General features: G+C 46.7%; 2 protein-coding genes across 2 annotated transcripts; both read right to left on the reverse strand.

The window, feature by feature from the left end:
• Nucleotides 1-235: 235 nt before the first annotated feature.
• Nucleotides 236-9944, reverse strand: LOC309679381 (calcium-binding mitochondrial carrier protein SCaMC-2; the record flags this gene model as incomplete). The annotated part of the gene is made up of 10 exons (XM_082492666.1): nucleotides 236-2796; nucleotides 3237-3387; nucleotides 3804-3971; nucleotides 4229-4336; nucleotides 4465-4617; nucleotides 5112-5270; nucleotides 6004-6115; nucleotides 6903-6990; nucleotides 7079-7205; nucleotides 9786-9944. 10 exons carry the CDS (start codon nucleotides 9942-9944, stop codon nucleotides 2612-2614), a joined length of 1410 nt encoding a protein of 469 aa, XP_082348792.1. The 3' UTR covers nucleotides 236-2611.
• An 11348-nt stretch (nucleotides 9945-21292) lies between these two features.
• On the reverse strand, nucleotides 21293-27259 carry LOC309679380 (calcium-binding mitochondrial carrier protein SCaMC-2-like). Its single transcript, XM_082492665.1, has 3 exons — nucleotides 26969-27259; nucleotides 25133-25269; nucleotides 21293-23601 (listed from the first exon to the last, which is right to left on the reverse strand). Exons 1-2 carry the CDS (start codon nucleotides 27248-27250, stop codon nucleotides 25144-25146), a joined length of 408 nt encoding a protein of 135 aa, XP_082348791.1. The 5' UTR covers nucleotides 27251-27259; the 3' UTR covers nucleotides 21293-23601; nucleotides 25133-25143.
• Between the last annotated feature and the right edge of the window lie 415 nt (nucleotides 27260-27674).

Genomic DNA, 27674 nt, shown 5'->3' on the forward strand with positions numbered 1-27674 from the left:
CGTCCAGCAGCACTCAGAGACATGAACAGTATCCAAATATCCCTGACTCATCACTACCACCAGTAGCCTTGAGCTCAGGTTTGCTGGGTTTGCCCTTAAGAATTCCATTCTCCCAGGTCCTCGTAGGGAGAGTCATTTCCAGTGTCAGCGCCCTTGGTGACAATCATCCCAGGAAAAGTCTGGCCACAAACAGCACCAATAAACCATACTGAGAAAGAGACACAGACACATGGCATCTCTTTGACAGACCTTTATTAGCAGACTGTTCCCTACATGAAGAATCCGGGTTAGATTTGCATTATAACAATTTGTGGTTACAGCTACAAAGATGGTTGTCGTTTTGCATTGATTTTTGCATTCTAATATTCATATTCCCATTAGGCCACACTGGTAGGAAGGAGCCACTGCAGAATTTACAATAGGTCTCAAGAAGATGGGGGTGGAAAAAAATCACATCACTAATCCAGATTGGTTAGATTTCCACGTGGCTAACTACTGACAGCACTGGATAGTCAAGACAGAGCCTCACCTGGAAGACTCTCCAGGGACCACCAAAATCTGTCAGAAAAAAAGCAGCTGCTGAGTGCTAGCAAATCCTTTTCCAATTTCTCACACTTCTCCACAGTGCCCGCTTGCACGTGAAGAGCACTGCCTCAGCACCAGGGTCTGCTGATTCAGCCTCAAAGCACAACTGCAGCAGCAGCTTGTGTCCAAGTGCAAGTTTCCGTCCATCTCTCTGGAAACTTGTATTTTCTTTAGTCCCTGAGATTTCTTCCCTCCCCCCTTTACCTAAAGATTCCCCACGATCGCTCTCAATTAGCCATTGTGACATCCAACATACACAGACCTTCTACTTCCCAACTTCAGCTGTCCACCTGAAACCCTTTCAGCCACGCACAGAGGCAATTCCAAAATAAGGCAAGCCTCACAGTGCACCCTCTCCCCTCCTCCTCCCAAGGTACTGCTTCCTCACCAGCTCCCTTCTCTCCTATGGCTTCTTGCTACAGAATTTCTCTGGGCTGAGGTCCTCCAGCAACAACCCCAGATGTGGGAAAGGCAGCTCAAGCCCCAAAGGGAAGGTACACAAACCACTTTAGCGTCCCTCCCCACGACTTGGCTGTGTGATAGAACAAATAGAGAACTTTTTAAAACAGGAGAAATACAAGCACAGTAACAATATTTAAACAAGTCTATAAAAATAGTCTGACATAACTCTGTTCAAATAAATACAAAATAAATATGCTTTAAGCAGTAAAACAGTGGAATGCAACGCTGGTCCATTTTGCCCAAAATGAAAAGTTGGATGAGGATCTCTCAGGCCTCAGAAGCCAGATCCTATCAACTAAAGTAGCCCATAATGCAGTCAGAGAAATTTTAAAGCCACCTCTTTCCCTTAGCCTTATGAAAAGCACCCTTTGAAAGAAAAGCAAGCACGTCTTCAGGACTGAAAGCTCACCTCTCCCAGTGACAACCAGACCCTCTCACTAACACCCCTTCCCACAGCAGACATACTCCTGGCTTGGGGACTCCATCCCGCTAATGCAAACCTGAACATCAATCTACAAAGAGGTCTAAAGAGATAGATAGCAGCGTAGGCACAGGGTTTGGAAAAGGTCCACCAGCTACCCTTGGCACCAGGCAGAATGGAATTCAGAGGTCCATGCAGCGCTGCACAGGGGCTCTCATGTTGTGCTGGGAGCACAACTGCACAGGAGCTGTGAAATATTGTCTTTTGTTCACTAAAGCCATGCATCAAGGTGCCAGTCCAACCAGGGCTCTCCTGCCTTCCCCTTTCCAAGCCCCTGCTGAGTATACGACAAGCCAATCCCGGCATGCAAAGGATACAGGCATGCAGGCTCTAGTCTGCTGCTTCTGTTAGTAAGTGCATCTTGTTAGTGGATTTATGAGACACACTTAAACCTATAAAAAAATAAATAATCCTAATTCTTCATCAGGCTGGCCTAAGTAACCTTCAGCCTGACCAGATAAACCACTGCCCACCAGCCCTCAAAACCAGTATAGTTTGAAGTTACATTTCATGTCAAGTCTTGGAAGCAGAACATGAATGTCTCCTACCCAAAGGAATATATGTAAACATAACAACAAGCCTGGTGCAGCAGCAGGTCCTACACAAGGTTTGTACAAATTTAAACAACAGGTAGGAAGTTAAACAACTGAATGGAAAAAGAAGCTCTCTGAATGGAAAAAGAAGCTCTTTCAGCAAGTCAGAAGGTGCTCATCTGCAGGCAAACAGCTCTGTACACACAATCCGCTGAAAGCAGACCTGTTACCCAAATCTTTGCTACTTTGCCATACTGCTGGGAACTGACCTCAGCAACTCATGCCTTAAGATTCTCCCAGGAGTTCTCCTCCCGGGCTCCCAAAAGGCCCAACGAAAAAGACCACATGATGGTTTATGTGGAGCTCCGAATAGCAAGATGGCAAAGGACACCAGATCCTCCCCTCCCCCTTACTGACTCACAAACTATCTGAGATTTCACAGCTTTGCTTAGTCAGCTTAGTGTCAACACATTCACAGAATGAGAGATGGCTATACGTCTTGGGATCGCACCCCAAGATTTCAGAATTCAAAGTTCTCAGCATCTCCTGGTCACCGTGACTGCACGCCCAGAGTCATCTTCAAGTTTTCATAAACCACGTAGCTGATGCTTACAGCTGGGATCACCTTCATAAAGTTCGGCGCCAGACCCCGGTAAAGACCAAATGCTCCCTCTGTCTTCAGAATGTGTTTAAACAGTCCCCTCATCGTCACTTCAGGAGCTCCCTCCACTGATGCTGCAATAGGGAAAGCCACAATAAATAATGCAGTCTATGTGATGAAAACACTTTAAGATAACATCTGTCTCAAAGAGCAGTTCTGATTCATGTGCTTCCTGTGGATGTTCACAGAGCAAAGGTGCTTCACGGGGGACAGCATCTAATTTCACAGCAAGTCATGGCCATGATGCACATCACAGCCGTTTTCTCCAACTGCTTTGCAGATGCCCTTAGCCCAAAACTCCGAATCTGAGCCAAACAGAACCTCTGTCCCGCAGGTGCTTGGCCCCAGATGCTAAGGGCAGCACAAAGTCCACTGTCCTCTTGCAGCATGGCAAATAGCCGACTGCTCAGCTGCACAGGCCAGTTAAGGCTGTTGTTGCAATGTTTACACTAGAGGACCTTTACCCTGCTCAGAGACCATGGCAGGAGTTCCCACAGTTCCCAGAAGTTCTCACCTTGGGCCTGCATGCGTGTCCTCACAAGAGCCAGCGGGTAACTGGCAAGCTGCCCACAGGTACTGGAGATGGTGCCACATGCCAGCAGAACAAAGACTCCAGGGTCAGCGCTGTTGACGGCATAGCGCTGCAACCAGGCATTTTTTAGTGTCTGGAAGGAAGAAGCCAGATGTTAGCAGTGAAGAGGCAATCAAAAGAATATCACGTTACATAAGAGATCTAGTGTAAGGGCCCAGAAAGCTATGTGCAAATTCAGCCAGAAGCACTCGGCTTCTCAAATCTTTTTGAGCTACTGCTATGTAGTGCCTGGGGAAAATCCCTTCTTTAATTTTCTGCTGCAATTTTCTCATAAAAAAAGAAACAAAGGACCACGCATGATGTTAAAAGGAGAATCGTTGTATTGGATTATCTTCTAGGCCATTTTGGGTAAAAAAATCCATTTGTGCCCCATAAGGCTGATCAGGAAAGCTTTGATAAATTACTTAAACTGCTGTAGTATCTGACAGATCTGACAGTGATAAAGCTACACAAGCGGCACAGCCCTAAAACAGGTTAAAGGCTTCATACCTCATAGACTGCCAGGTCAATACCAGCATATGGAATGATTCCTAGCATGTTGGGGATGTAGCCCTTGTAGAAGGCAGCCATTCCTTCCTTCGAAAGGATGTTTTTGGCACAATCCAACATGCCTGAATATTGTCCTGTCTTTCTGAGAGCCATCCGTGTTTTCAGAACCTAGAAGACAAGAATTAATACCATGAAGGCCTACAGGAGAATCAACAGGAGAAAAACATATAGACAATGTCATTCTTAAGACCATGACAGTCAGGACTACAGGGCTACAACAACTGTCATGTGAGCAGTATTACCTAATATCACCTCCAAGAACTCATTAATTAAGCCATCATAGTGCTGGTATACTACCCACATTGTCCCATCTCAGCGCCTTGCCATGACCCCGCATGGACTGGACTCTCAGCCACCCGCCTCACCTCCATCGGGTAGATGCTGCTCTGTGCAATGGCCCCAGCCAGAGAACCAGCTAACAGCCGCTCATGAATCCTCAGCATTTCTTGGTCGGTTCCAATGAACCGCTTGATCTGTAGAAGCCAAAACAGACAGACAGTGAGGCTCGCTGACTTATCTCAGACGTCTTTTTTTTTTTTTTTTCAGCTTGTTCTTCTGCAGACCCTTCTGCAGCCAGACTTGTCTGTGCCCTTTTACTCACCTGCTCATAGGCCATGAACTTAATGGCAGATTCCGGTGCAATCTTCAACACATTGATGCCATTCCCTCGCCATAGTGACCTTGGTCCACCCTCTCGGATCATTTGAGTAAAACCACCAACGATGCACATGTTGTTACTGCGAGAGGCATGAACCTGGGAGACAGAGAGCAAGCTTGGATTAGTTCCAGTCCTGATTACGACAGTGCTACGTTTTTCCGTAATCCAGGGACAAAAGGGCGCTTTTTTATTTATCCAGAGATTTGCCAAGGCTTTAATCCCTTCCAGATAACTTCTACAATAGGAAAGCAACCTTCCTTTCTTTTTTGCGAAGTCTAGCGTTAACTAATGAATCTAATCAATATCTCCCTCTGGAATGGGAGGAAAGGTTAAATAGGCAACTCCCGTACCTAGCATAGGATCAGCTACCATGGGTAAACTTCTCAGATGGCTCAAGAGCAGGTACAGTGACAAAACAGGCTAAAATCAAGTTTTGATAACTCCTTTCTAACACAGATAATACTTATACTGAGTACGAGCTCTGCCAGAGTGCTGTACTGTGTTGATGAACATTATCATCTCCTAAGCATCCAAGAAGATTAAAGGAATCTGCCTGGGTATTCAAACAAACTGGAACTGCTCCATCATACCTGCATGAGCACTTTCAAGCGGTCCAAGGGAGCTGTACAGGTTCTGGACACGGCACCTGCACCTCCACCTGCAACCAGATGTCTCCACCACATCCCCGTCTGCCTCTCTTCCACTGTGAACTCATCAGGGACAGTCAAATTCTCTCCTACATCAAAGATCTGCAAAAGTATAGGGTGTTGAGAAATGTTTCATCAGCTAGTGATCGTGCCAAAGTTTTATTGCTCTTTATCAGCGCTAAGTGTTGAAGTACTGGATATGCTTATTCCAAGTCAGAAGTTTATCTATAGCCAGTAACTGCTGTGTCCAGCGACAGGAACTGCCACGGCTATAGCACATCACAGGGGAACCTTCACATTCAAAGATTCCTGCCCAAGAAGTTGGCAACTGCTGAACATTTGTCTGCATTAAAGTACTGTGGATCATAGCAAGGAACAAAATGACCAACTGCGAGCAGCTGCATGGCAGAAGCTGAACCTCTCTGGAACCGTCCAAGCTCACAGCCAGTTTAATCTCGTTACATGCTATTTACACACACCAAAATATCTCCAGGAAGGACGGCTGCCTGTCAAATCAGTTTCTAGTCTTAACAGGTCCTGAACCAGCAGGAGCTGGCCACTGGTACGAGCTCTCAGAGGTGCAAGCCAAGTGAACACCCTCATCTTCCTGCAGAAGGTGCAGTTATTTATCACCTGTGCCAGCAGCTTCAGAAGCCAGGCCGTGATAGGTGGCAAGATAACAGAACAGGAAGCAATTTGGCTTCCAGGGTTACAAGGCAGCTACTGAACCATGAAGAGAAAGATAGGGACTGTCGATAGCAGTTCCTGGGGGTCTGGACTCTGACTGAGAAGCTGGGGAAAGACCAAGACCTGTTGGGGAGGAACCGTTTCTTACCGTGGAGTGCTTCCAGTACAGGATGATTTCAGGAATGTTCTCCACTGGGTGCAGCAGGTGATAGTCTCGCCATTCATTCCAATCAATTGTCATTGTCCCATTTTTATCCATGCTAAAAAGATTTATCATTAGATGAGTAAAGACTCCCATTGGGTGACAAATTCCTCCTCCCCTTCCCTTTGAATATTCAGGCCTATACCAAAAAAAGCTTTGCAAAGCAACTACTAAAAGACTTCTAAAGAGACACAAGACAAAGCTAAGAAATCTTCTATTCACTAAACACTGCAGAAAGGTAGAAGTGGGCTCCCTTTTTCCACCCCTCTCTCTCCCCCTTAACTGACCCACAGGACTAGTTACACCCCCTCCTACCAAACTCAGGGACATAACTGACACTGAAGGGAAAATAATACTTACTAGGTGACAGGACCCCAGAAGTGTCCCGTCCTTATTCTGACACACAGGCAAACAGACAGAGGGAAGGTAGCAGAGGAAAGAAAGAGGAAAAAACAGCACAAATAAGTGGTTGTTAACATGTTAGTGCCACATGCATAAAGCATTTAGCATTTCCGACAAGCAACGGCACAGTCCCTCTCCAAAGCAGCAAGCTCAGGGCAGCAGGACAATCAGACAGGGATGCAAATCAGCTCAGATGCAAGCACTTCCCCACAACAACTCAGTAAGATAAGAGATTGTGACAATAACTGTCCATAATGTACTACGACATTACAAGTGTCAATTAATGAAAAAAAAAATCAAAATTAAGAGTAATAGGCAAAAAGGGAGGAGATGAAGTCTCTGAAAAGTGTGTACAGGGTAGAAAGAGAAGATGGGTTCCACATCCCTACACTTCTTTCTAAACACCCTCAACAGAAAAACAGAAGAACCAGATGAACCCTCACCTCTTCAGTATTTTCTCAGCCTGCTGTTCAGAGATCTTAACTCCCAGGTCACGAAGAGACTGCACAATCTCCTGGGCATCAATACGGCCTGCAAAGATGAGCCAGTGAGCTCAAGTATACACATTACACGCCAATACATGCAGTAGTCTATTCATGAGCATGAGAAAGGTGTTTACCATCATTCTTCTTATCCAAACTCTTGAAGACCAGTCTCAGCTTCTTTTCATGATCTTGGAGATAGTGAACAAATTCCTCAAAATCCAGCTGTCCATCCAGGTCCTTGTCTCCAGCCTTCACAATTTTCTGTTTAGAAACAATCAAAACCTGTCAGTTCCTTTGTTCATTCAGAAAGAACTGCCCCTTCTTCCACCACATTTAAAGATCATTTCCTACCCAACCAATTTTTCCTCCAGAAAGCCGCTGACAGAATTTTAATTCCTCAAAGAAATTTGAGCAAAGAAGTAGTGCAGAAAAGTCACCTGATTCCAGGCAACTGTCTCCCAAAGTTAGTTACGCAGATGAAATGCCTCATGCTTTTATCAGGGATATTTTGCTAGTATCATGTGTCTAATCTCAGTCCTGTATCTTGATTAACTCCTTACAAAGCCCTTGTGGAGGTTCTTGAACTAAGTAGGAGGCAACAGGTTTGCATAAAAAGTGAATCACGAAACTTCAGGTAATAAAAAAAACTGAACAGGAGAAGGAATTTCATGCTTACTACAATCCTCAGAGAAGTAAGCTCCCTCTGGCAATAACTAACTCCAACCAGAAAAAGCCTGTCCAGCTCTAGTGGACACAGCCAAAGATAAAAACCCCTATGAACTGGTTTAAGCACCCTGGAGCTATGTGCTTTAATTATACAAGTTTCCACAAGATGCATATAGAACAAGAAAAGGTTCTTAGTAGGACAAAGCTAAAATCAAGATCAGACTCCGTGCCAGACATCTAGGACAAGGTAAATGACTAATTAACTCACTTCAGCATGGGGCAATAGCAGATGGACTGTCCTATCTCAGGGCACATGGCTACTTGTTGACAGGAGAAGTGATCTCCGAGCTGCAAGAATGTGGCTCAGGGAGTTCCTATTCCCCTTCTTGTTCAGTCACTTGCCTTTGACAACCTATAAGTCTTTTTCAACATGAATCAGTAAGCAACACTAAATGAGGTGTGACTCAGTCTACCGCATCACCTAAATTTTTGTTTTAATTCTTGTAACAGCAGGGGGTTGTCAAGGAAGCTCTGAGGTGAGATCAAACACTAGGCTAACCTCCTGTTCACCAATATTTTTTTCAATATTTAGGCTTCAAATGTAATAAGCAAACCTAAGCTTATTGTGGTATTTCCTCAGCCTATGAGGCCCTTCAAAAGCCTTAAGTCTTTGTTTCAATGCCATTTTAAATGACTTCAATACTAAATACTTCACTATTAAAACTCTCTCACCCCACCGAGTCCTGTCACTTTAGCCTCAATGCTATGAGGATTATTCCTAATCATATTAGGAACCTTAAATAAGAAAGTGCTGTCCCAGCTGCCCTGACCTTTGAGGTGTGCCCAGTATTCTTAACCTGCAATTTATCATATGACTGTTGTAAAGTTCAGATATGACCCCACATTCAACTTGTAGGCTAAAGATAGACCAACACCCCTCACATGTCAGCAGATTGGCCTTGAACAGCTGAATCAGGGCTTCCCTCTGACGGGCAACCCCCAACCAGTTGACAGGCGCTAATAATTCAGAGGCACTGTAAGAGAGATGCGACTGTGCAACTGCTCCCGCTCTCTCAGCACACCCCTAACAACCCCAGAGATGTGCAATGACTGATCAGAGACTGCAGGTCCCAGAAGCTGCCTTGCTCTGCGAGCCTTCCTCCTCCACTGTCACAAAGCAAAACTGCTGCGAGCCTGTCAAACAGTAACCCGCAACACACGTGTCAAGGGTGAGAGAGCCAAGCTCCCAGCATCTTCTCCAGGGAGATGAACAAATATCTGCCTGTTCATATCCAGAGAGATGAACAAATACCTTTGCCTTTAACAGCACACATGAAATCTCCGTAGACAGAACTGCTCATTAACAGCTATGCTGGCTGCAGATGTTTCCATGGTCACCTGTACAACATGCAGCCCCTGCAGCACACTTTGGGACCCCACACGTTTTAAAGCCTGCTACATCTTTTGTTTGTGTGTCTACACAAAAGTATAAAAAGCCCACCCAGCTGCTTTGTTCAATAATCAGCTGTCTGGGCTTTTGACAGCCTTGGTCATGAAAATCACACCAGTAGCAGCAAGCAGAAAGCAAGGGCTGTGACACGAAGTCACATGCAGCACTCCGTGGATTTAGTGCGTCTCCCTTCCATAGTGAAGGGAAACAGTCTTGCACAACCTCCCCCGGCCCAGCCCACCCACCACTGCCGAGCCGCTCTCCGGCTCACAGCACAAACCGGCTCGCCATCGCTAGGGCGAGACCTGCATCGGCACGAGCTGACGTTAGATTACACACCTCCCGTAGGAGGGGGGCAGGCAGAATGGTGTAAGAAGGAAAAGGAAGAGGATGTGAAACGTGTTTGAGCAGACCAGTTAAAGCGAAGGAATCCATAGTTTGGAAAACCCCTTTTTCTAATTAACTTGCATCGTTATCAACTGGTTTAAAGTCTCAGAGGCACTGAGATCTCATCTGATTCAAGCCAAAAGAATCAAAAAGAAAAAAAAGTCCACTCCACACTGCTTCAGTGATCCCTGCCAAGAAGCAACAGAAATGTGTCCATGCTGTACCCAGCTATTACGACAGAGTCATCGTGAGCTTCTCCCCCTCTAACCAGGCATTCGGGGTGTTGGAGAACACCCCTCCATCGCTCGCTCCCTCCCGTTCCTCCCTTGGGGCCATACCTGCTTCCACTGGCGGTAGGTGGAGAATTCCTGGGAAGGAATGAAGAGGCTAAGTCGGAAGATCGATTTGAGTTCAGCCGGCAGCCCCTTTGACTCAAAGTATTCAAACTCCGTCTGCGACTCCCCGAACACTGGCACATACAGGCAGAGGCAGAGCATCTTTCTGAGCTGGAGACTCAGCTGCCCTGCTCAGACTGACTGGGAAGAGAAGTAAAGCTGAATGATTCCCCGAGCTAATTTCAGTGCGTAGTGGAAAGGAAATGCCAGCGAGTCTCATGACACATGCCTATGAGCGAAGCCGGCTCCAGTGGGATTGGCTGTACAAGCCCTGCCCTTCTACTTAAAAGGGAAGCGGTGGCTGTACAGTCCCACCCAGACACCGGATCGGAGGAGGCATGTGAGCTGCCTCCCATTGCTCAACACCAGGCTCCCATTAAGCCCAGAGAGCTTACATCACGCTCACCGCAAGTTAACTCTTACCGGGCATCTCATTTAACCCAAGAGGCTTTGGCCAACATCCAAGACGCTCACTTGCTGTTCCTTACAGCCAACCGGTCCTTTCTGATCCTGTGCTCACCACTCCAGGGATTTACACACGCAACACAGTAGGGACCAGTCTTGATCATAACTTTTCCCACCACAGAAGACAAAGAGGACTCGCACTGTCTTCCCAAAATTCTTCCTCTAAAACACAGTAAGAGCAGGATGCCACCCACTTACTGCTTTCATACACCTTTGGGATATCCAGCTTAAAGCAAAAGCCTCAAAATTCTACTTTTACAACGTTACTTTGCTATGCCAGAGTTGATTGGCTTTGATTAGAAGTCCTCCCAAAAACACTTGTGCCAGCTAGGAGCAGGCAACCCCTGCATACCAAGATCTCTGCAGCACTCCGGAGTTACTAATAGAGGCAGCAATAAAGCCGGTGAAGAAGGTTTGCCGTTGTACCAGATACCCAGAAAACCACCAAAATCAAAGGCAGGCTTCAAAACAGACCCAAATGCTTCAAAGCCTCCTAGCTAAGCATCCACACAGCAATTACAACAGCTTACTAGTTTTTCCTCCTCTCCCAACTACAATTAAACATCGCAGTCGGATATGTGCTATAATGAGGAGTGGCCCAAGCAGAACAACATTTTCCAGTTTCTAACCATTTACAATTTAACTGCTTTGTAAGCGAGCTCCTGAGCTTTCATCAGGAGCAAACCAGGCTGAAGAGGGAGTGCGGCACATGCATCATTTAATGCAGATATAATTACAGGCTTCTGAACATTTAGTGGAGTTCGATGTATGGGATAACACCCAGCTCTACAGAGGGAGTACCACAGAAGTTGGCAGTTAACAATACTGCTCAGTACAGAATTACTGATTGGTAACATGAATTTTAAAATAAAATTACAGTCTTGATATTCATCAAAGAGAAGCTATCATATAAGGAAGACACAAAAAAACATGGCCAATAACAAAACCACTATAATCCTGCCTGCACTTGAAGTAACAGAGCATGTTTGCTAAACTGATTTATGCCAGACTAGCTAACAGCTTTCCCCACCACTGCGGACACAGCAACATTTTCTTGTGTTTGCTCTGTTTAAACAGACTGCCTGGCCAGTACAAAGTCCAATACCTCCGATCCTAATGCACAAGGGGCCTTTACGTCTTTACCATGGTATTTTATTCTTTAGGTTTAAAGAAAAGCCAAGGTCTGTAATAAGCTGTCTGTGGAGCTGCATGTCAGTCACACAAATTGGGAATATTTAATCTGGGGCTTTATTTAAAAGATATATATTTTTAAAAAGCTTAATAGATCACGACTCGCAGCAATTCAGTACCCTTGAGAATCGTGACCTACAACGGTTTCCTACACCCTCCCCCTGTCACCTCACCTACCATGGCACCACTGCCACGTTACCTAACCAGGCTTAACCTACTCCCTGCTGACGTCTCTCCGCACGAAAACAGGATCTTCTCAGGGACTCCAGATCCTCTTAAAGATCAGCTGCAGCAGCTCACCACATGCACGCTAACAGCACACCCCAGACTTTTCCCACCAAGCTGGGTCTCTCTTCAAGCAGCACCCTAATGCTACACACCACTGGCCAAAAGCAAACACCTTCAGCGGCTTGACCATGGCGAGCAGCTCCCCCCTGCCCAGCTCCGGGGAGTAAGTGAATAAACATAACTCAGTTTTGCCCCACCAAGGCTTAAGATCCCCCACAGTCCTTCCCACGAGTTGCCAAGCATCACTGTTATAGCTGCTTGGCAGCTCAGTTGCTATGCCAACATGATGCAGATTTTCCTAATAAACTCTGTCTAGAGTTGGCAGCTAGAGACAAAAGGCAAAATCTGCACATTTTAGGAAAAAAAGCCCTACTACCTACGTCAGAGGAAAGGAGAAAGGTAATGAGGTTAAGAAAGCTGATTTTAAGAAGGGTATTAATTACAGGACAGTGAACTAAGAAGGAGAGACAGATTACGAATGAAGTTTATACCAGCAATTCTGGTTATAATGACAAAGGGAACTTAAACAGGCATTAACAACTATTTAGATTTCACCTAAAAGAATCCTGGTAAACCTAGAAGTACTCAAAAGCACGACAGCTCTCCAGAGCTGTAGGGATCAGTGCTGCTTGAACACAACTAGCACGGAGTCACCGCTCAAGGCTCAGCAGATGCAGCGGGTGCCAGTCCCGCTCCCGCAGCCCCTGCGGTGTGCACGTGGCTGTACCGCCGCAGGCTGCGGAACACCCACCCCAGGGCCTCAGGCGTGAGCTACGGACAGTACATCCCTCGTTAGCACTGGCTATTCCTGGTCAAACCAAGGACAGGGCACAGAGCTCCAAATAAAGTCAGCCCTTTCAAGTCACTCCTCCTTGATACTTCTTCCATCCATCAATTCTGCCAACAAAGCCAGAGCTGAACATATACGGTTTTGGTCAACGTGAAGCCAGCCTCACTAATACCCTCCTCTGCTAAAGGAAGCACTACGTGGGTCTGTCTGCCTTCCACAGAAGGCTTGGTTTTCTTGCCATGAAGGAAGCTGCAAACTCATTGTCCATTTTATTTATAGAATTTGGTTCTTATTTAAATGCTGCATGAGTTACCAGTTTCAACACCCTACCATTCCAACCCTAACCTTTCCAAATCATTTGTACTCTTCTAGGCATCTACTTCATCACTGGTTTACTACATCAGCTCCAGAAGGTACCTCCCAAAGGAGGGGAGGCTGCAGCCATACAAGGAGCAGGAAAGTATGCTGTTTAATTTTGAATTTACTTTGCTAAAAAAAAGTCTCTAAAAATATCAAGTGCCAGTGAGCATCACAGCCACATAACTAACATCCTCCTTCGCAGGCAAAACAGCTTTCTGGGCGAGTACATCACGGGCCAGAGAGAGAACCGCTATTGCTCGAAGTTTTCACTAGGTTCTGCTGACTTGGTATTTTTTAATTTCTGGAAACTAGCTTATAATTAATTGTACAGTACAGAAAGTCCTCACAAAGCACAAACAAAGTGTAAAGTGCATGAAGGAGGGGAGTTAATCATTTAAGAGACCCCAGCAGAGTAAAGAGCTGCAGCAAGCCAAGGCTGTGCAAGGGGAAGGATAGAGACCAGGGAAGGCAGACAACACGACATGGTATTTGACATAAAGGTAGCCAGGAAAGGTGACCTGTTCCACTGACAACACACAGATCCAAAGTTACAAGTCCAAATGGTGACATCAGGGGCAGATCATACCTCTTCTGTGTACACACACCCAGGGGCCAACACATCACATTCGCAATCAGAATTTTCTCCCACATTTGCACAAACAGCCTCATGTTGAAATCGTTACCTTAAAGCAAGGATCTGAGCAGAAACATGCCAACTACAACAGGAAGATCAAAGACCCAGGCCCAGGAACACCTCAGGTCAACTGTATCAATACATACAAATTCCTTACAGTAACCCAAGTATCGGGCATGACATTTTGCATGTTTTTAGCAGATATGTAGTTACAGGCGTTTTTACAACACAAAGTGGCATACCAGTCAAGAGACTTCTCCCAAGGTCACAGACGTTCAGTGGCAGAGAACAAAAGCCACGTGTCCCCCACATTTTCTTTTAACACCAAATAATACTGTTTGCTCACAGTGGTTTATAATCTATCCCCAAGGCTATACTAGACTTTTTGCAACACTTCTCCTTCAGACAGGTAATTAGAACACAGATACCTGATCAAGCACAAACAAGTCATTGCAGCTTAACAAGTTACTGTCCATCAACTGAACCACGATGGCTGGATGCAGTATTAGCCGGCCTGAATTGCAAGGTAAAACATATCTGCATAATCCTCAACAGAAGAGCTTTACGCTGTGTTTTACTTTACAATCAGGCCAGGCTAAAATTACACAGTCACAACCTCATAGCAGATGGGCAGTTACTTCCTAAGCTGCAATAACTCCATTTTACCACATCCTTATCCCCTCAGTATTTCTCTGTTAGCCAGTTTTAGGGTTCCTATGCAGCAAAACTTCCCAGCGTCACACAGGAAAGAAGATTGGTATCAGCTCTCAGAGAAAGCTTCATTTGCAGGTGTGAACAGATGGACTCTCCCTGACTGAGGGACCATTGTTCCCTGGAAGACACCAGATTTTTTAGCCCTACACTTTCAAGGTTTTCATCACAGCCTCCTTCAGTTCTGAGCCTCTGTCCTTCGGCAACCTCTGTGCACCAAAGTCCTCCTCAAAATGCGCACGCTCCTCTTTTTGAAGAGGATGCACAGTGCTAACAGCTAACGATAGGGATGAAGGCACAAGTCCCTGCAGATTTTTCGGTCTGATTCAAGCAGGGAGTGGCTTCTGCGTCCCTGAATGCAAAATGCCACCCTGCCTGTTTCCATTCAAAACGGCAGCAAGAAAGGATATTCACCCCCTTCTACAACTTGAACCTGTTCGTCTCCGATTTTAGAGAGAAAGCTTACAGCAACCACCATGCTGATTCCTGTCAAATAAACTGGATCCTGCAAGTCACGCACCCCTACCCCTGCTGCAGCCCTTTAGTATTACCCCAAGCTCCCACCGCTCGCAGGGGTTATGTCCAACTCCTTCTCCCTTAATCCCAGGTCACACCCTTGGTCTTAAACCACATGTAGTCAGAGCTGACTGCACCATCCTCAGGAGAGACGGACAGCATTTCCTCCGTATCAAAAATGAACTAGAATTGCAGTCAGTCAGCGCTGTGCTAGGAGCCCAGGCACTAAACTAAGCGGCTTTTGTTTGCCTCCCCCCAGACAAAGCTTCACCATTTATTCTCTGCCAATTGTGCGCACCCACCACCTCCCCGCTCTCCCACCCCCCTGGGAACTTCCCATCCTCATGCAGATTTTACTCTCTCCCTTATGCCACCCGCTCCCCAGGGACAGGCTTTCCTCTCTTCCGGGCTGTGTCATTCAAATAATACAGCCAGTTACTCATTTGCTAGCTTTTCCAGAGGCTTGCCAAATTACCAAAGACTGACTCCGGAACATTTTAGGATCTATTTGATCCTTTGCTGGTCTCCAGTGCAGGGGTGGGACTCACCACTAACCTGCATTATCATTCCCTGCCCTCTCAGTCATGCTCGTTAGAAGTTACCCAGGAACCTTCGAGACCTCTGTATTTCCCCTTGCCCCTAAACAGCATTTCACCCCCCCCCCCCTTTGAATATCATGTCCAAAAGGTTAGATTACCTCCTCTCTTCAGTCATTCCCTCCCCCCCCCATTTCCCTTCTAGCAGCCACACGCATTGGACCCTCCTCCCTTTCCCTGCTCCTCTCCCCCCTCCCCAAATACATACACATTCCCCCAGCTACTCACCCACTCCATCTGCAACACCCCTACTCCCGGCAGACCCCACACTCCGCTGTCATGTGCGCCAACCCCTCCTCAGGCCCCTGGATATCCCATTACCTTTGGAAAATGCTCTGCGGGTCCAACCACCAGTAGGATAGTTGGTCTCCTTTCAGTGGGATCAGTCCCTCTGTCCTGTGGCTTCCCCAACATCTTTGGCCCTTTCTCCCCGGGGCCTGGAAGTGGGGTGGTGTTTCTGGCCTCATCCTCTTTTTCATCTGCAGGACCTTGGCATATGGCCCTGGGAAGGAAGCTAGACAGAAAATGCCAAAGGGTCTGCAGCATTGCTGCTCCGGAGAGCGTCCCAGGCAGGGAAACCCTGCGCGCTCAGGAGCTGCCCGCTGCCAAGGATGATGTGACTGCACTACCAAGCACCCCCAAGACGGGAATCGGCACAGCAGCCAGCAGGAGGTTCAACCCAGCGACTCCACGGGCTCAGATTCTTTACAGTCCACTCCTGCGGACGCTTCCTGCCTTTTGAAATTGCTGCTACTGCAGTCGTGCCTGGCCTGACAAGCAGCTCATTGTACCAGAGCCTCAGAAATCTGATGGCAACAGACAAAGCCCAAGACCCCTGGCACGGAGAAGCCGAGATGCTGAGCTTTGGAGACTGCTTGGACAGAGAAGCCGAGACGCTGCGCTTAAGAGGAAAGCTAAAAATGAACCTCTCCGAGAGAAGCTTCTCAGAGCCGCCAATTAACCCTCGCGTCCCGGCTCATCCTAACGGCACATCAGCCGAGCAAGCGAGGCTGAACACCCAGGCTGCGTCCCCACTGCAGCAGTGCCCAGCCAATCCTGGCTCCCAACACTGCGGTGCTCCGGAGCCAGGCAGCGCGCGCAGCCGGGCGGGAGCGCGCCCTCCACGCAGCGGGCACCCCGCAGAGGAGCGCGCTGCCAGCTCTGCCGAGCAGGGACCGGGCAGCCTCCAGAGAGCAGGAGGCACAGCCCAAAGGCAATTTGGCAGCGCAGAATTGTCCAAGGCGTGTATGGACCCGCTTCTGGGGCTCGGCAGCTTTGGCTGCAGCTCTTTGTTAGAGCAGCAGATGGTTCTCCCGAGAGAAGCCGGCTTTTCCCAGCCATGGCTGAATTAACCTCTAACTGCACCCGCTCTCTCTGGTCTATTATAGTCTCATCCGTCATTACAATAGCTCTTTGGTGCTGCATTGTGCTTCTGCCATTTGGCTTTCAGCACAACACAGCGACACGCTTGCACAGCATTTATGGCTATTCATCTATGCAAGATCTAATACGCTGTGGTTAAACTATTGCCGATTAGTCAAACAGGCTGAGTTCTGCTGAAGGAGCCTTTAACCACACAGTCAAGGGTAGGATCAGCCAGAGCAGGGCTACAAGTATATATCAATATATAAGCACAGAACACATGACATTCCCTGAATTTCTACAAAAAAAAAAGGCACGTTTCCCTCTACTGCCGTTAATTGCTCATAGCCCCGGCTCTAAGGGGCTGGGGCGATTGGCCTCCTGACCAGGCACCCCCAGAAATGTCCACCCACCTCGGCGGAACCGAGCAGCCCACATCTGGCAGGCAGGCTGGAGAGAGTAAGGGCTCATTTTCCATTTTAAAGGACCAACAACTAACTTTGTCGTCCTAGATTCTTGCCTGCCTTTCGCATCTACAGACAGAGGGCACTGCATGCCTCACTTTCCAAAGTATCACGACTTTTCCATAAGAGAACAGTTTGGATTTTTTAACATGCAGGATAAGTAACTACAGACTACAGCTTCCATCAGCCAAGGCTCTCTACCCACAGTAGCACAGCAAGATCCACGGCGCACAGAGGACCTCCATTTTCAGCTTTTAACTTTGGAGAGTGACAAACTGTAGGAAACTTTTGTTTTACCTATTTTGTAACACCTATTAGATATGAAAATACAATCCAAAACCTGGAAGGACTGCAAGCTTTAAGTAGCCAATTTGCAAATAAATTTGAGAGGAGGAACACGAAACATTACCCTTGGGATCTTGCTAATGTTGAATTCCTTTAGCCAACCTGAGTAATGGAAAAAATGAGAGACAAGTACAGAGAAGACATCACATTAAAAAAAGAATTCTTCCATAAATACACTTCAGAATTACTTATGAAGAAAAAAATGCTGTTTGATCATAAGGTCTGCATACAGTACGCAAGGAAGTTTTTTACCTTAAAAGTTGACACATACAAAAAAAAAATAACTAAACAGAAGCAATTTACGAAATTCAGAGGCAGTAACACTGGGGTGCAGGTGTGAGAAAGCCCTGTCCCTCTGAGGAATGGCACAGTTCAGCTCCAGTTGGGATGTACTCGGCAGCCCACGCTCAGGCAGACGGAGAATGAGGAATTTTTGTCATACCTCGATTACCTTGAGCTGCTGCCAGTCATCACAACTACAAGCACAAAAGTTAAACTACTTTCTACAATGCAGTGAATCAGATCCTTTAAGATGACATTTGAAAGTTTTGAACGCTCTCAAGCCAGAGGAGGAACAAAGCAGATTTTCTGAACTGGGCACGGTTCTTCAAAATCAGCTTCTATTCGCCTAGGGCTATCATTTCACAAGCAGCAGTGAACTGATCTGAAGCTTACTGCTGCTATAAGGTGGTCATCTCACATATCCACATCAGCTCTGCACCTACCTTCCTCCCATGCTCCTCCGACAGCCTCATTAGCACAGCTAAAAATTACAGTGCTTGCTGCTGGGGTAACCAGTTGAGGCTACTCATGGATGGGGTCCAAAAAAGCCTGACTGCCCGTGGAAAGGGCATTACAGCCGCCTGCAGCGACAGCAGGCAGACTGGCACCACCACTAGGGAGCTACAGGCCACGATACAGAAGGCAAAGCACCCGAGCGGGACTTTAGATTTGTCCTCAGTGGTCACTTAATGCTGGGCTGCTACTCACAAGGACCAGCCAATGTTACCTGACACCATTTCTTAACAGTTTCTCTGCATAGTATTAGTTTTAGTTGTGTGTGCATGGCAAGGACCCCATCTTCCTTTGTTCATGCAGAGATTGCATGGCAAAATAATAATTTGTGCAAGAAATTACATGCCTGGGGTGCAATTAAAGCAGAAACTCAGCAATGCTTCCTTGGCCTTTGTCCTTACTAAAGGAAACCTCAGAGGAATTCTAATCCACACAGCTCCTTGAGAACAGACAGACTTTTCTAATCATATTTGGGAAAAAAAAATGCATTTCTTTTACCAAGTGGGTAATTTTATTAGGTCAGAATAATAAACCTAGTACCGGCAAGATGATTATAGCTAGAGGCAAGACAACTGCTCTCCTACAGGGAATTCATAGGAAAGTATTACCCTACCAACACCACCACGAAGCCAATCACTCATACATAAGAAAAGACGCAATAAATACTGTGAGTCCAGCCTGAACAGTGACACAAAGGAACAGACGAGGAACAAAAATTCACTTTTTCTAGAAATCGCAAGCAAACACCTAGAACACACCAAAACAGCTTTCCCAACCGAGGCTTCATTAGGACACAGTCAGCCCTCCAATTCCAGCTCTTTCCATTAACAAGCCCAGGATTTTGAAAGCAGAAAAAACACCAGGACTGATCTGAAAGCTGTCACTCGGCCACCACACCAGTCACTGGGGACAGAAGGCGCCTGTGGCAGCTGGCCTCAGAGTCTGACACCACCAAAATGGATAGTCATTAGATAGCCGGAGGAGAAGCCGACAATGAAGTCATGTAATCTATCCAAATGGAGACAAAGGAAAGACCGAGAGAGTGATGTGTTTTGCTTAATTAAAACGTTTTTCTCAGTACTGCAAGATGTCAGAGGGAGGTTCTGTTTTAAGCCACATATCCGCAAATCTTGTATCCTCTTCCGCCACATCACGCAAGCTGCATCTTAGTACCTGCTAAGTCTGAAACTCCAGTTTTCAAAGAGGCACTTGCCCTTTCCAGCCTGCTGGCACTGGGCAGAAATTCAGACTCAGACCATTTGCTTTAAGATGGCTTCTAGAAGACCTTTGAGTAAATGCACAGCGTTTCCCAGCAAGAACGTCAGCCTCGTCACCAGACAACTAGCTAACTTGTAAAAAATGTGGGAAGGAGGGTGAAAAGAAAGGGGGGCAGAGAGAAGGGAGCTGTGCTCGGAGCAATGACCCTTCTCCTCCTCCAGCTGCCACAGCGATCGGATCTCCAGATCCTTAGGTGACCCCACAGGAATCAGCGGTGACTCATCTCCTTTGGGAGCTCTCTTGGAAGCACCCCGAGGAGCCGCTGCCTACACATGTGCCACCCAGAGATAGCACCCAGCCCGCCCAGCTGGCACACAGGCCACCATGACTCTTTCAATTACCTCTTATCTTTTCAAATGTAATTTCTGAAAGACGAAAACATAAGTACTTCCCGCTTTTTAGAAAGCCAAAGTTAACCCTGCACAGTGCTTCTTGCACCACACCGTAAAATCTAAATGTCTTGGCCACTGCTGCTTAAACATTCAACTACGTTAATATATTAAGGTGATACAGCATAGTTCACTGAATACTACAAAGAAACCCAGGTCACCTCGTTATAGGAACACTGGCACAAGTGATTAGCTATTCTAGTTGATATATTAAGGCAACCAAGGGCCAGTGCCAAATACAGAGAGAGCGCGCTGGCCAGGGAAGGGAAATACACAGCCAGAGCCCAGAACAGCGAGTTCCACCAAGGTCGTATCATATCACATGAAGAACTGGGGATTGACCAAGAGAAAGGGCATCCTCAGTACTCAAAGTCAGCTTCTCACTGCACTAGAAAGTTAACCAGGAAAAGGGCTAGTGAGAAACAACGGCCCTCCGGCAGCCCGGGCTTGTGCTCCCACAGCCCCTGTTCTCCTTCGGCGAAACAACATAGATCCACATACCAAACAGCTTTGCCTTTCCAAGCAACTCACAACCTAAAAATTTTAACAATTTCTCTTACAGCAGAATTCTCTACTGTAAGCCACTAAGTGCCAGAAACTCCCCCACAGCTCGCTGCACATAACTTAGAAAAACTAAGATGCCTCTGTTGCCTTTCTACATTGACAGCAGTTATCACAGCTACACTTCCCAACACGAGACAAAGTCTGGGGCATCATTAAAGTGCACTCATGTCCCACATTCAGAGGGACAAATATAGCAATAGCACATGAACAAGAACAAAGACTCATTTACCATTTGCTACAAGTAGGTCTGAAAGAAAAAAAAAAGTCCCTCCCCCTTCTCCTCCTCCCAACACCATATCATGTTATAATATATGCAACAGAGAGCACAGAGCTGCAGCATCACCATTATGTAGGGCTCTCAAAGAGGAGACCAAGTCCTTATTATGGTTTTGATGTCATGTTATTAACACTTGTCAACCATTTAAGGGTTCTTTTCAATATTCAGCCAGATTCGTCACAAGTTTTGTTTCTTTAAAAAAAAAAAATAAAAGAAACAATAAGTATACTGAAGTCCCGTTTGGTTGGGTTTTTTTACCTGCCCTTATCTCAGTAATCTGATTAATAATCCAATGCAGATAAGGATAAGGAGACATTTTCCAGTACTTACCAAGCATCTACCCCTGATCACTAAACAATACCCCACAGAACATGTGTTGAAAGACCAACACCCTGCTGCATATTCTGCACAAGCACAATAATCAGTTGCTTTGGATCAGTTTTTTTTATTTCATTTGACACAGGCTCTGGGGACCCCACAAGCATTCACTTCACTACAGAGTTCAGAATACATCCCATCCTGCAGGAAACATAACACTGCGAGACCACGTCAGTGACATGCAAAATGCCTTTCTGCAACAGAGACTCTCACACGACATCGACATTTAAAATTGGTATGCTCAAGACGAAGTTGTGTCTTCATCCCACAAAGGTCAGCCAGTATCCTTCCTTCGTTATCGCTCTGCAAATAGGACAAAGGTCTCAACTAAATAAGCCTGAGAAGCACCAGTTTGCTGCAGTTTAGGACAAAAAATGATCCTGGAGAATGTCCCAAGATCACATGTCTCAGGAGTTATATACCTGGTCCTGTACCTACTCGAACATAAAGCAACACTTGCCTAATCCACAATTGTTTATATGCAAGGTAAACTTACACAAGAGTTTCTCTTGTATATATTTGCACTTAAAAACTCGCTTCCAATCTACCTCTTTGAACACTGAGTAGACATGCACTGCCAGTTTAATACATTAATCACACAGCGGCATGTCTGATGACCAGATACCAAGTTTGAGTAAAGACCTTCACTATTACGATGTGAGATTGCCTGGTCTCCAGCATCCCTCTCCTCCTGCCCTCCCCGCAAGACCTCTGGGTGCAGGCAGAGTGACAAACGCAGGCAGCCAGCATGCCAGCCAGTGTCCCCTGACATTCATTGTCACAGCGCACCCTCCAGTCCAGCAAAGCTCTCGCTGGAGGCGGCTGCTGGCCAAATCTATTAATAACCGACACAGCGCTGAGAAGTTTCCTTGTGCCAAAGCCAATCCCTCTATTTCTTCTCAAAGTCTTTGCAGCGGCTGTCAAGAACTCATTAGATTGATTACAAAGAGTTCATTTGCTTCTTTTGCATGCCTAAATCAGAGAAGGTAACAAAACCCAGAATTCACACCAGCTCATCCACTCACCACAGATTTAAGGGCTTTATCTACAACTAAATCATTGACGTACAGTTCTGCCCTTGCACAAGGTTTCCCAAGTGCATGAGAACAGGGCCTTCAAACCACACATTTCATAACTTACAAAGCAAGAACAGGCCTTCACTCCCTACAGACCCAGCAAATATGATCTTCCTTGCTTGCTATTTTAATGCACGTTATACATGAATGCGTGGACTCATTTAACATGTTATTGAAAGCAGTTTCACCTTGTGTTAAACTGATTCAGAGTATCCAGACTTGTGCTTTGGGATTAGTCAGGATGGGTGGTTGAGAGGCTGATGGCAAATACCTTTCAGCAGAAGGAAGGGTATCTAATTGGAATTTCAAACTGTAACAGTGCTTCGTTTGTTTGATATGACCTCGTGTTGCTCTGCCCTTCATGATGAATTACGAAGGCCTGGCTGAAAGCTCCACAGCTGCCCCAGCAGGATTCAAGACACACAAACCACGAAGATGTTGTATCTAAACGTATATAAATTTGGAGAGAAATTCCAGTCTAGATTACAGAACAGTATTAGAATTTTGCTATTTTTATCATAAACAGATTTCTGTAACGCAATAAAAACTCAGGTCCTCCTTTTCCAGATGACTGTGAATGGAAAACAGGTGAAAGCATCAGACAGAAAAGATACCCTGCTTCCTCTACCCCTTACAGTTGCTGAGAATTTTAGTACATTATGCATAGTATAACACAGAGTATTCAAAAGTCTTAGAAAGTAAAATAGTTACAGAAATAAAGTCTGAAAGGAAGAATTAAATAACGCCATGACAGAAGATAAAGTATTGATCACAACTAAGATAAAACTTTATGATTGCAACTGCTACAATATAAAGTGTTTCTCATCCATCCATCCATGAAGTCACTTGCGAAAGAGCTAACTGATCAGCCATCCCAGAACAGCACGGATACAACATTCTCTGACAGCTGGAAGAGTCCAGAGACGTACTTAAAAAGCAAAGCCGTTCAGAGGAGAGGCCTGAAGCACACAGAAGGCTGCAGAGCCCAGCTGCAGCAGTGCAGTTACACTTCTCCGGTACACGTGAAAAAGTGAACAACAGAACTCGTGTGGGCGTTTGGACAGTCAGAACTTGGAGATCAAAGAGGAGATACCAGGCTAAGAAAGAGGTGATGAAAGCAGATGTGAAGATTTCAGCAGAATGGGAGCTGATGCAGTTTCACATGGGGAAGCTGATACCAAGGCAGCATAGGCAGTCACATATATGAACTCAGGAGAAGAAAGTATCCCAAGGCCAAGGAGGACATCACCGTCACAGCAGAGGCAACTGGACACTTGTAACTGAAAAGAGACAAGGGTTATGTTTGCCGTGTTTCTTAAAGCCGAGAGAATTAGTCCACCAGAAGATGCTCAGCACCACCATAAAAGGTGCAGCTGCAGACAAAGTTCACCACTTCAGCTTGTCTCTAGGCAGCTGGGATGAATTCCACCAGTTCAAACTGTCTGGAACTTCAGCAGCAGAGATGAGGTTTTAGAATAGCCTCCAGCCCTGCAGTTAATCAGGATCAGTAGGAAAACAGTTATATTAGCAAATACTCAAATAATACCATTATACATCCTTTCAACAATACAACATCTCCAGATACAAAGTAGAAAACATAGATCCAGTTCAACTACACATATTTCCATTGAAAAGCATATTTCCAGTTCTGTTAAGTCTATATAAATATTTTTATGAGGGAAGTCAGAGAGTAGTAGTAACAAGAGATTGACTATTCCAGAGGTAGATGTAATTTAGCAGTAAAAGACTATCCCTTTACACAGTAGAACAAGAAAGCCTTTAAAAAATTCTTCACATGGTTATCACTTTACTGCTCAAGCAAAGTGAAGTATGTGAATTGCTTCATGCTAGCTAGTGCAAACGAGCGTTTCTTGAGAAAGCTCACTGATTTGGCACACTGTATTTGTCTAATGGTTTAAAGATAACAGCATGGGTTAAAAAAAAAATGCACCGTTTACATAAGCAAATTCCACCTCAAAGGACATCTAAATACAACCCCTTCTCTCCCCCACCACAGGCAGCCACCTCTAAAACAGAAGGCAGCAATTTTCCAAGAATGCTACAAAGGGTTTTATCTCAGTAAGGACTCTCAAGCACTGAAGGAGCCAAAATATTGCTCATTTTCTTTTCAAGTTGCAGCCCAAAACTATTATTGTTACCACAAGGACTTTTAGCCTACTGACGCAAAGAGATTAGCAACTCACAGCTCAGATTGGCGATAACCTCACATTATGAGTCTAATATTTTCTCCATCTGCCTCCCAGACATTAGAAGGTAACTCCCATATCAAATGTACTGTTGCATGGAAGGAAAAATAAAATGCATCAGAGTCACAAAGTAAGTTACTAATCACACGCAATCAATTTGATTTATTCCTAAATCAGTCTCCAACACCATGCCCAATACATCAAAATGGTTTTCATCTTGACATTTAAGCACTTTTCTTGAGCATGACTTCACATTAGTTACTCCAAGCATCAAGGTGCCATTATTAGCTAACGATGGGGAAGAAAAAAGAAGGATTTATTAATAGAATAGCCTGGGAAACAGGAAACTTATTTGATTTTCCTAAAAATTACACAATGCGGAAGTTTTCTAGCCAGCTCTCCAAGGACTGTTCCCACATGTTTAACTGGAACTTAAAGAGTTTTGAACTCCGCATCCTCGTTCTTAACAGACACTTTTTACACTGCTGAAGGGGATGCTTTGCAATACTAACAATGCTTTACAAACTCTATTAATCTAACCAGCCGCTTCCTGCACGGCGGAAGAGAAGGCAGAGGAAGCGAAGGGCTGAGGAACAATACTGACAGACAAAGGCTTCAGCAGAAAGACAGGATTGTTAAGCAGCATCCAGACAGTGCTTCCCTCCGACAGAGCAGCTCCAGTCCCTGCAGAACGGTTCCTCTCTGCCGCTCCCGCAGTGTTGCAAGCAGAGAAACTATCTGCTGGGAAGTAAAAACGCATTTTGTTTTATGGTGCATCCTCCTAGCCTGAAGAATGTCAGGCTGGATTGAGTAACATGCCCGGGAAGAAAAGGGAATGCAAACCGAGACAGGCATGCAGGCGTAAGCACAGAATGTTCTGGTGGATGAGAGACTTTTGCCAGAGGTAAAGGATTCGGCACCCACGGGTGGCAGCAGGTCAGCATTTCACAGGGCATGCACAGGTGATTTATATGGTATAATCAGGTTTCATTACTGAAACGCACACTGCAGAAAATCACCATAGCATTAACGTTATTTTTAGAAACAGCACAACTAACTAAACCACTCACAAGATACTCACGCTGCCACAGAACTGTCATACTTTACAGCAGCAAGGAAGACTCCAAACAGAAGGAGATGTTAGAAGTTAAGATCTTGGGGGTTCAAAGTTAGAAAGGAACTAGCAACTTCGGGAAGTATGGATACATGCAATTAAAGCACTCAAAGAAATTGGGGCACCACTCCCAGACCAGGGAGAGAATAAGAACTGTCACTTGGATTAGGTATCTTTTCAGTGACTCAGAAGTTATCCTTACACTCTTCTTCCTTCCTTCCTGCAGGACTGAGCCACTCCGAGATGGCACACCCCTGACTGCGCCCTGTGCCAATCTGCTATCCTCCCAAAATACTCAGCTTTTTTATGGTCCCGCATATAAAATACAAGAGACTAGGCAAGGACAAGCTGTGCACTGAGGACAAGTGCATTACTCTGATTCATACAGATGTAAATTACACTAATTACAGTTAAATAGAGCAACATCATGTTGAACCTTGAAGCCTAGAAACGTCAGAGTACAGCATCACACACAGAGCTGTGTGACCACTAAAGGGCACAGCTCCCAAAACTGAAGTAGAAAGTCAGTGTGCTGCACATTTTATGTACTCTATGTGCAAACTGTACAAACACAGCAGCCTTCCTACATTTTAAAATATTTCAAACCCCTTAAAATAGACAAGCGAGTTTGACAAGCATAGGCCAACTCGGGCAAGAAACTTGAGTAGCAACATGGTGCCAAACAGACTAACATGAGGAAACGCAGTGACGCAATGAAAACTGTGCCACAACCTGACTGCACCTATCCCTTCCAAAAAACCCTTTACAAATTTAAGTAAGCATGCAAGCTTCCTTGCCCTCGCACCTGGAGAAAGAGGAATTTTTTACGGTTTTTCCTGTCCAAGCAACAAGCTTCCAGTCTTAAATTTCTGCAGTTAATACTGTACATGACTACAGGCAGTAAGCAAGCTGATTCCCCAGGGTTTGTGTTCAAGCCAGCGGGGGTGGTTGCTTTTAGGGGAGTACCTAGAAATGCCCAAACAAGCAGAGCAGCGGCATCTGCCATGGCACAAACGCCTGCTGGCAGTCGGGCTCTGCATCAGGAAGGTGACCGGGTGCAAGTGCTGGCATGCAACAAGCAGGCGTCTCCTGCCACCACCAGCCTGGCGGGTCATCCCCCCGGGCCGAGGCACAGTTAAAGGGTCTTCGGAGCCTCCTCACCGCTCCCCAGGGCAGGGAGCCGGGCTCCGGAGGCCGACCGGGGCTGCGGGGCGGGATGAGGAGGGCGGCCTGCCCTCAGCCCGCGGCACCGCGCCTCCGGAGCGCAGCTCGGCTCAGCCCCGCCAGGCCAAACCCCCCCACACCCCGCCGCCGCCCGCCCCTCACCAGAAGGTCCAGCTCTGTGCGGTGCAGCCCGAGGCGGCCCAGGCCCACGGCCAAGTCGTGGATACAGAGCGCGCCGTCGCGGTTCACGTCGAGCTTCTGGAAGAGGGCGCGGAGGCGCCGGTCCTGCTCGGAGGCCTCGCACACAGACCGCCCACAGGGGCCCGCGCTCCCACCGCCCTCCGCTCCCGGGCCGGGCGCCGCGCCGGCGGTCCGCGGGGAGCCACAGGGGCAGAGAACACCGCTCACCACCGGGGAGGCCAGTGAGCGCCGCGCTCCCGGCATCGTCCCGCCGCCCGCTCCTCACACGCGCCGGCGCCGGCAAATGGCGGCGTTTCCGCCGCCAGGAACCGACACGGAGCGCTTCCGCCTTCGCGCCACACGGCGCGACCGCCACGTGACGCTAGGCGCCGGCCAATGGCAGCGCCCCGCGCGCAGGCGTCAACCAACACGCCCCCGCCCACACCCCCAGCCTCCACTCGCTCCCGCGAGGTGGGCGGGTGCTAACGTCAGACGGACGCCTTCCCCTTCACCAATCGGAAGGAAACACCGCCCGGGTCGGAAGAGGGCGGTACAAGCGCTGAAGTAAGCGCCCATTGGTTGAAGCCGTGGGGAGAGGCGGGAATAAAGCTACAACGTCTCCAATCAGATCGGGGACCGGCAGTCGGTTTGAGCTTGACGGGCGTGCCATGTATCCGGTAGCTTCCAA

Source organism: Vanellus vanellus (genome assembly GCF_965231255.1).
Source record: "Vanellus vanellus genome assembly, chromosome: 18".
Taxonomy (NCBI): Eukaryota; Metazoa; Chordata; class Aves; order Charadriiformes; family Charadriidae; genus Vanellus; species Vanellus vanellus.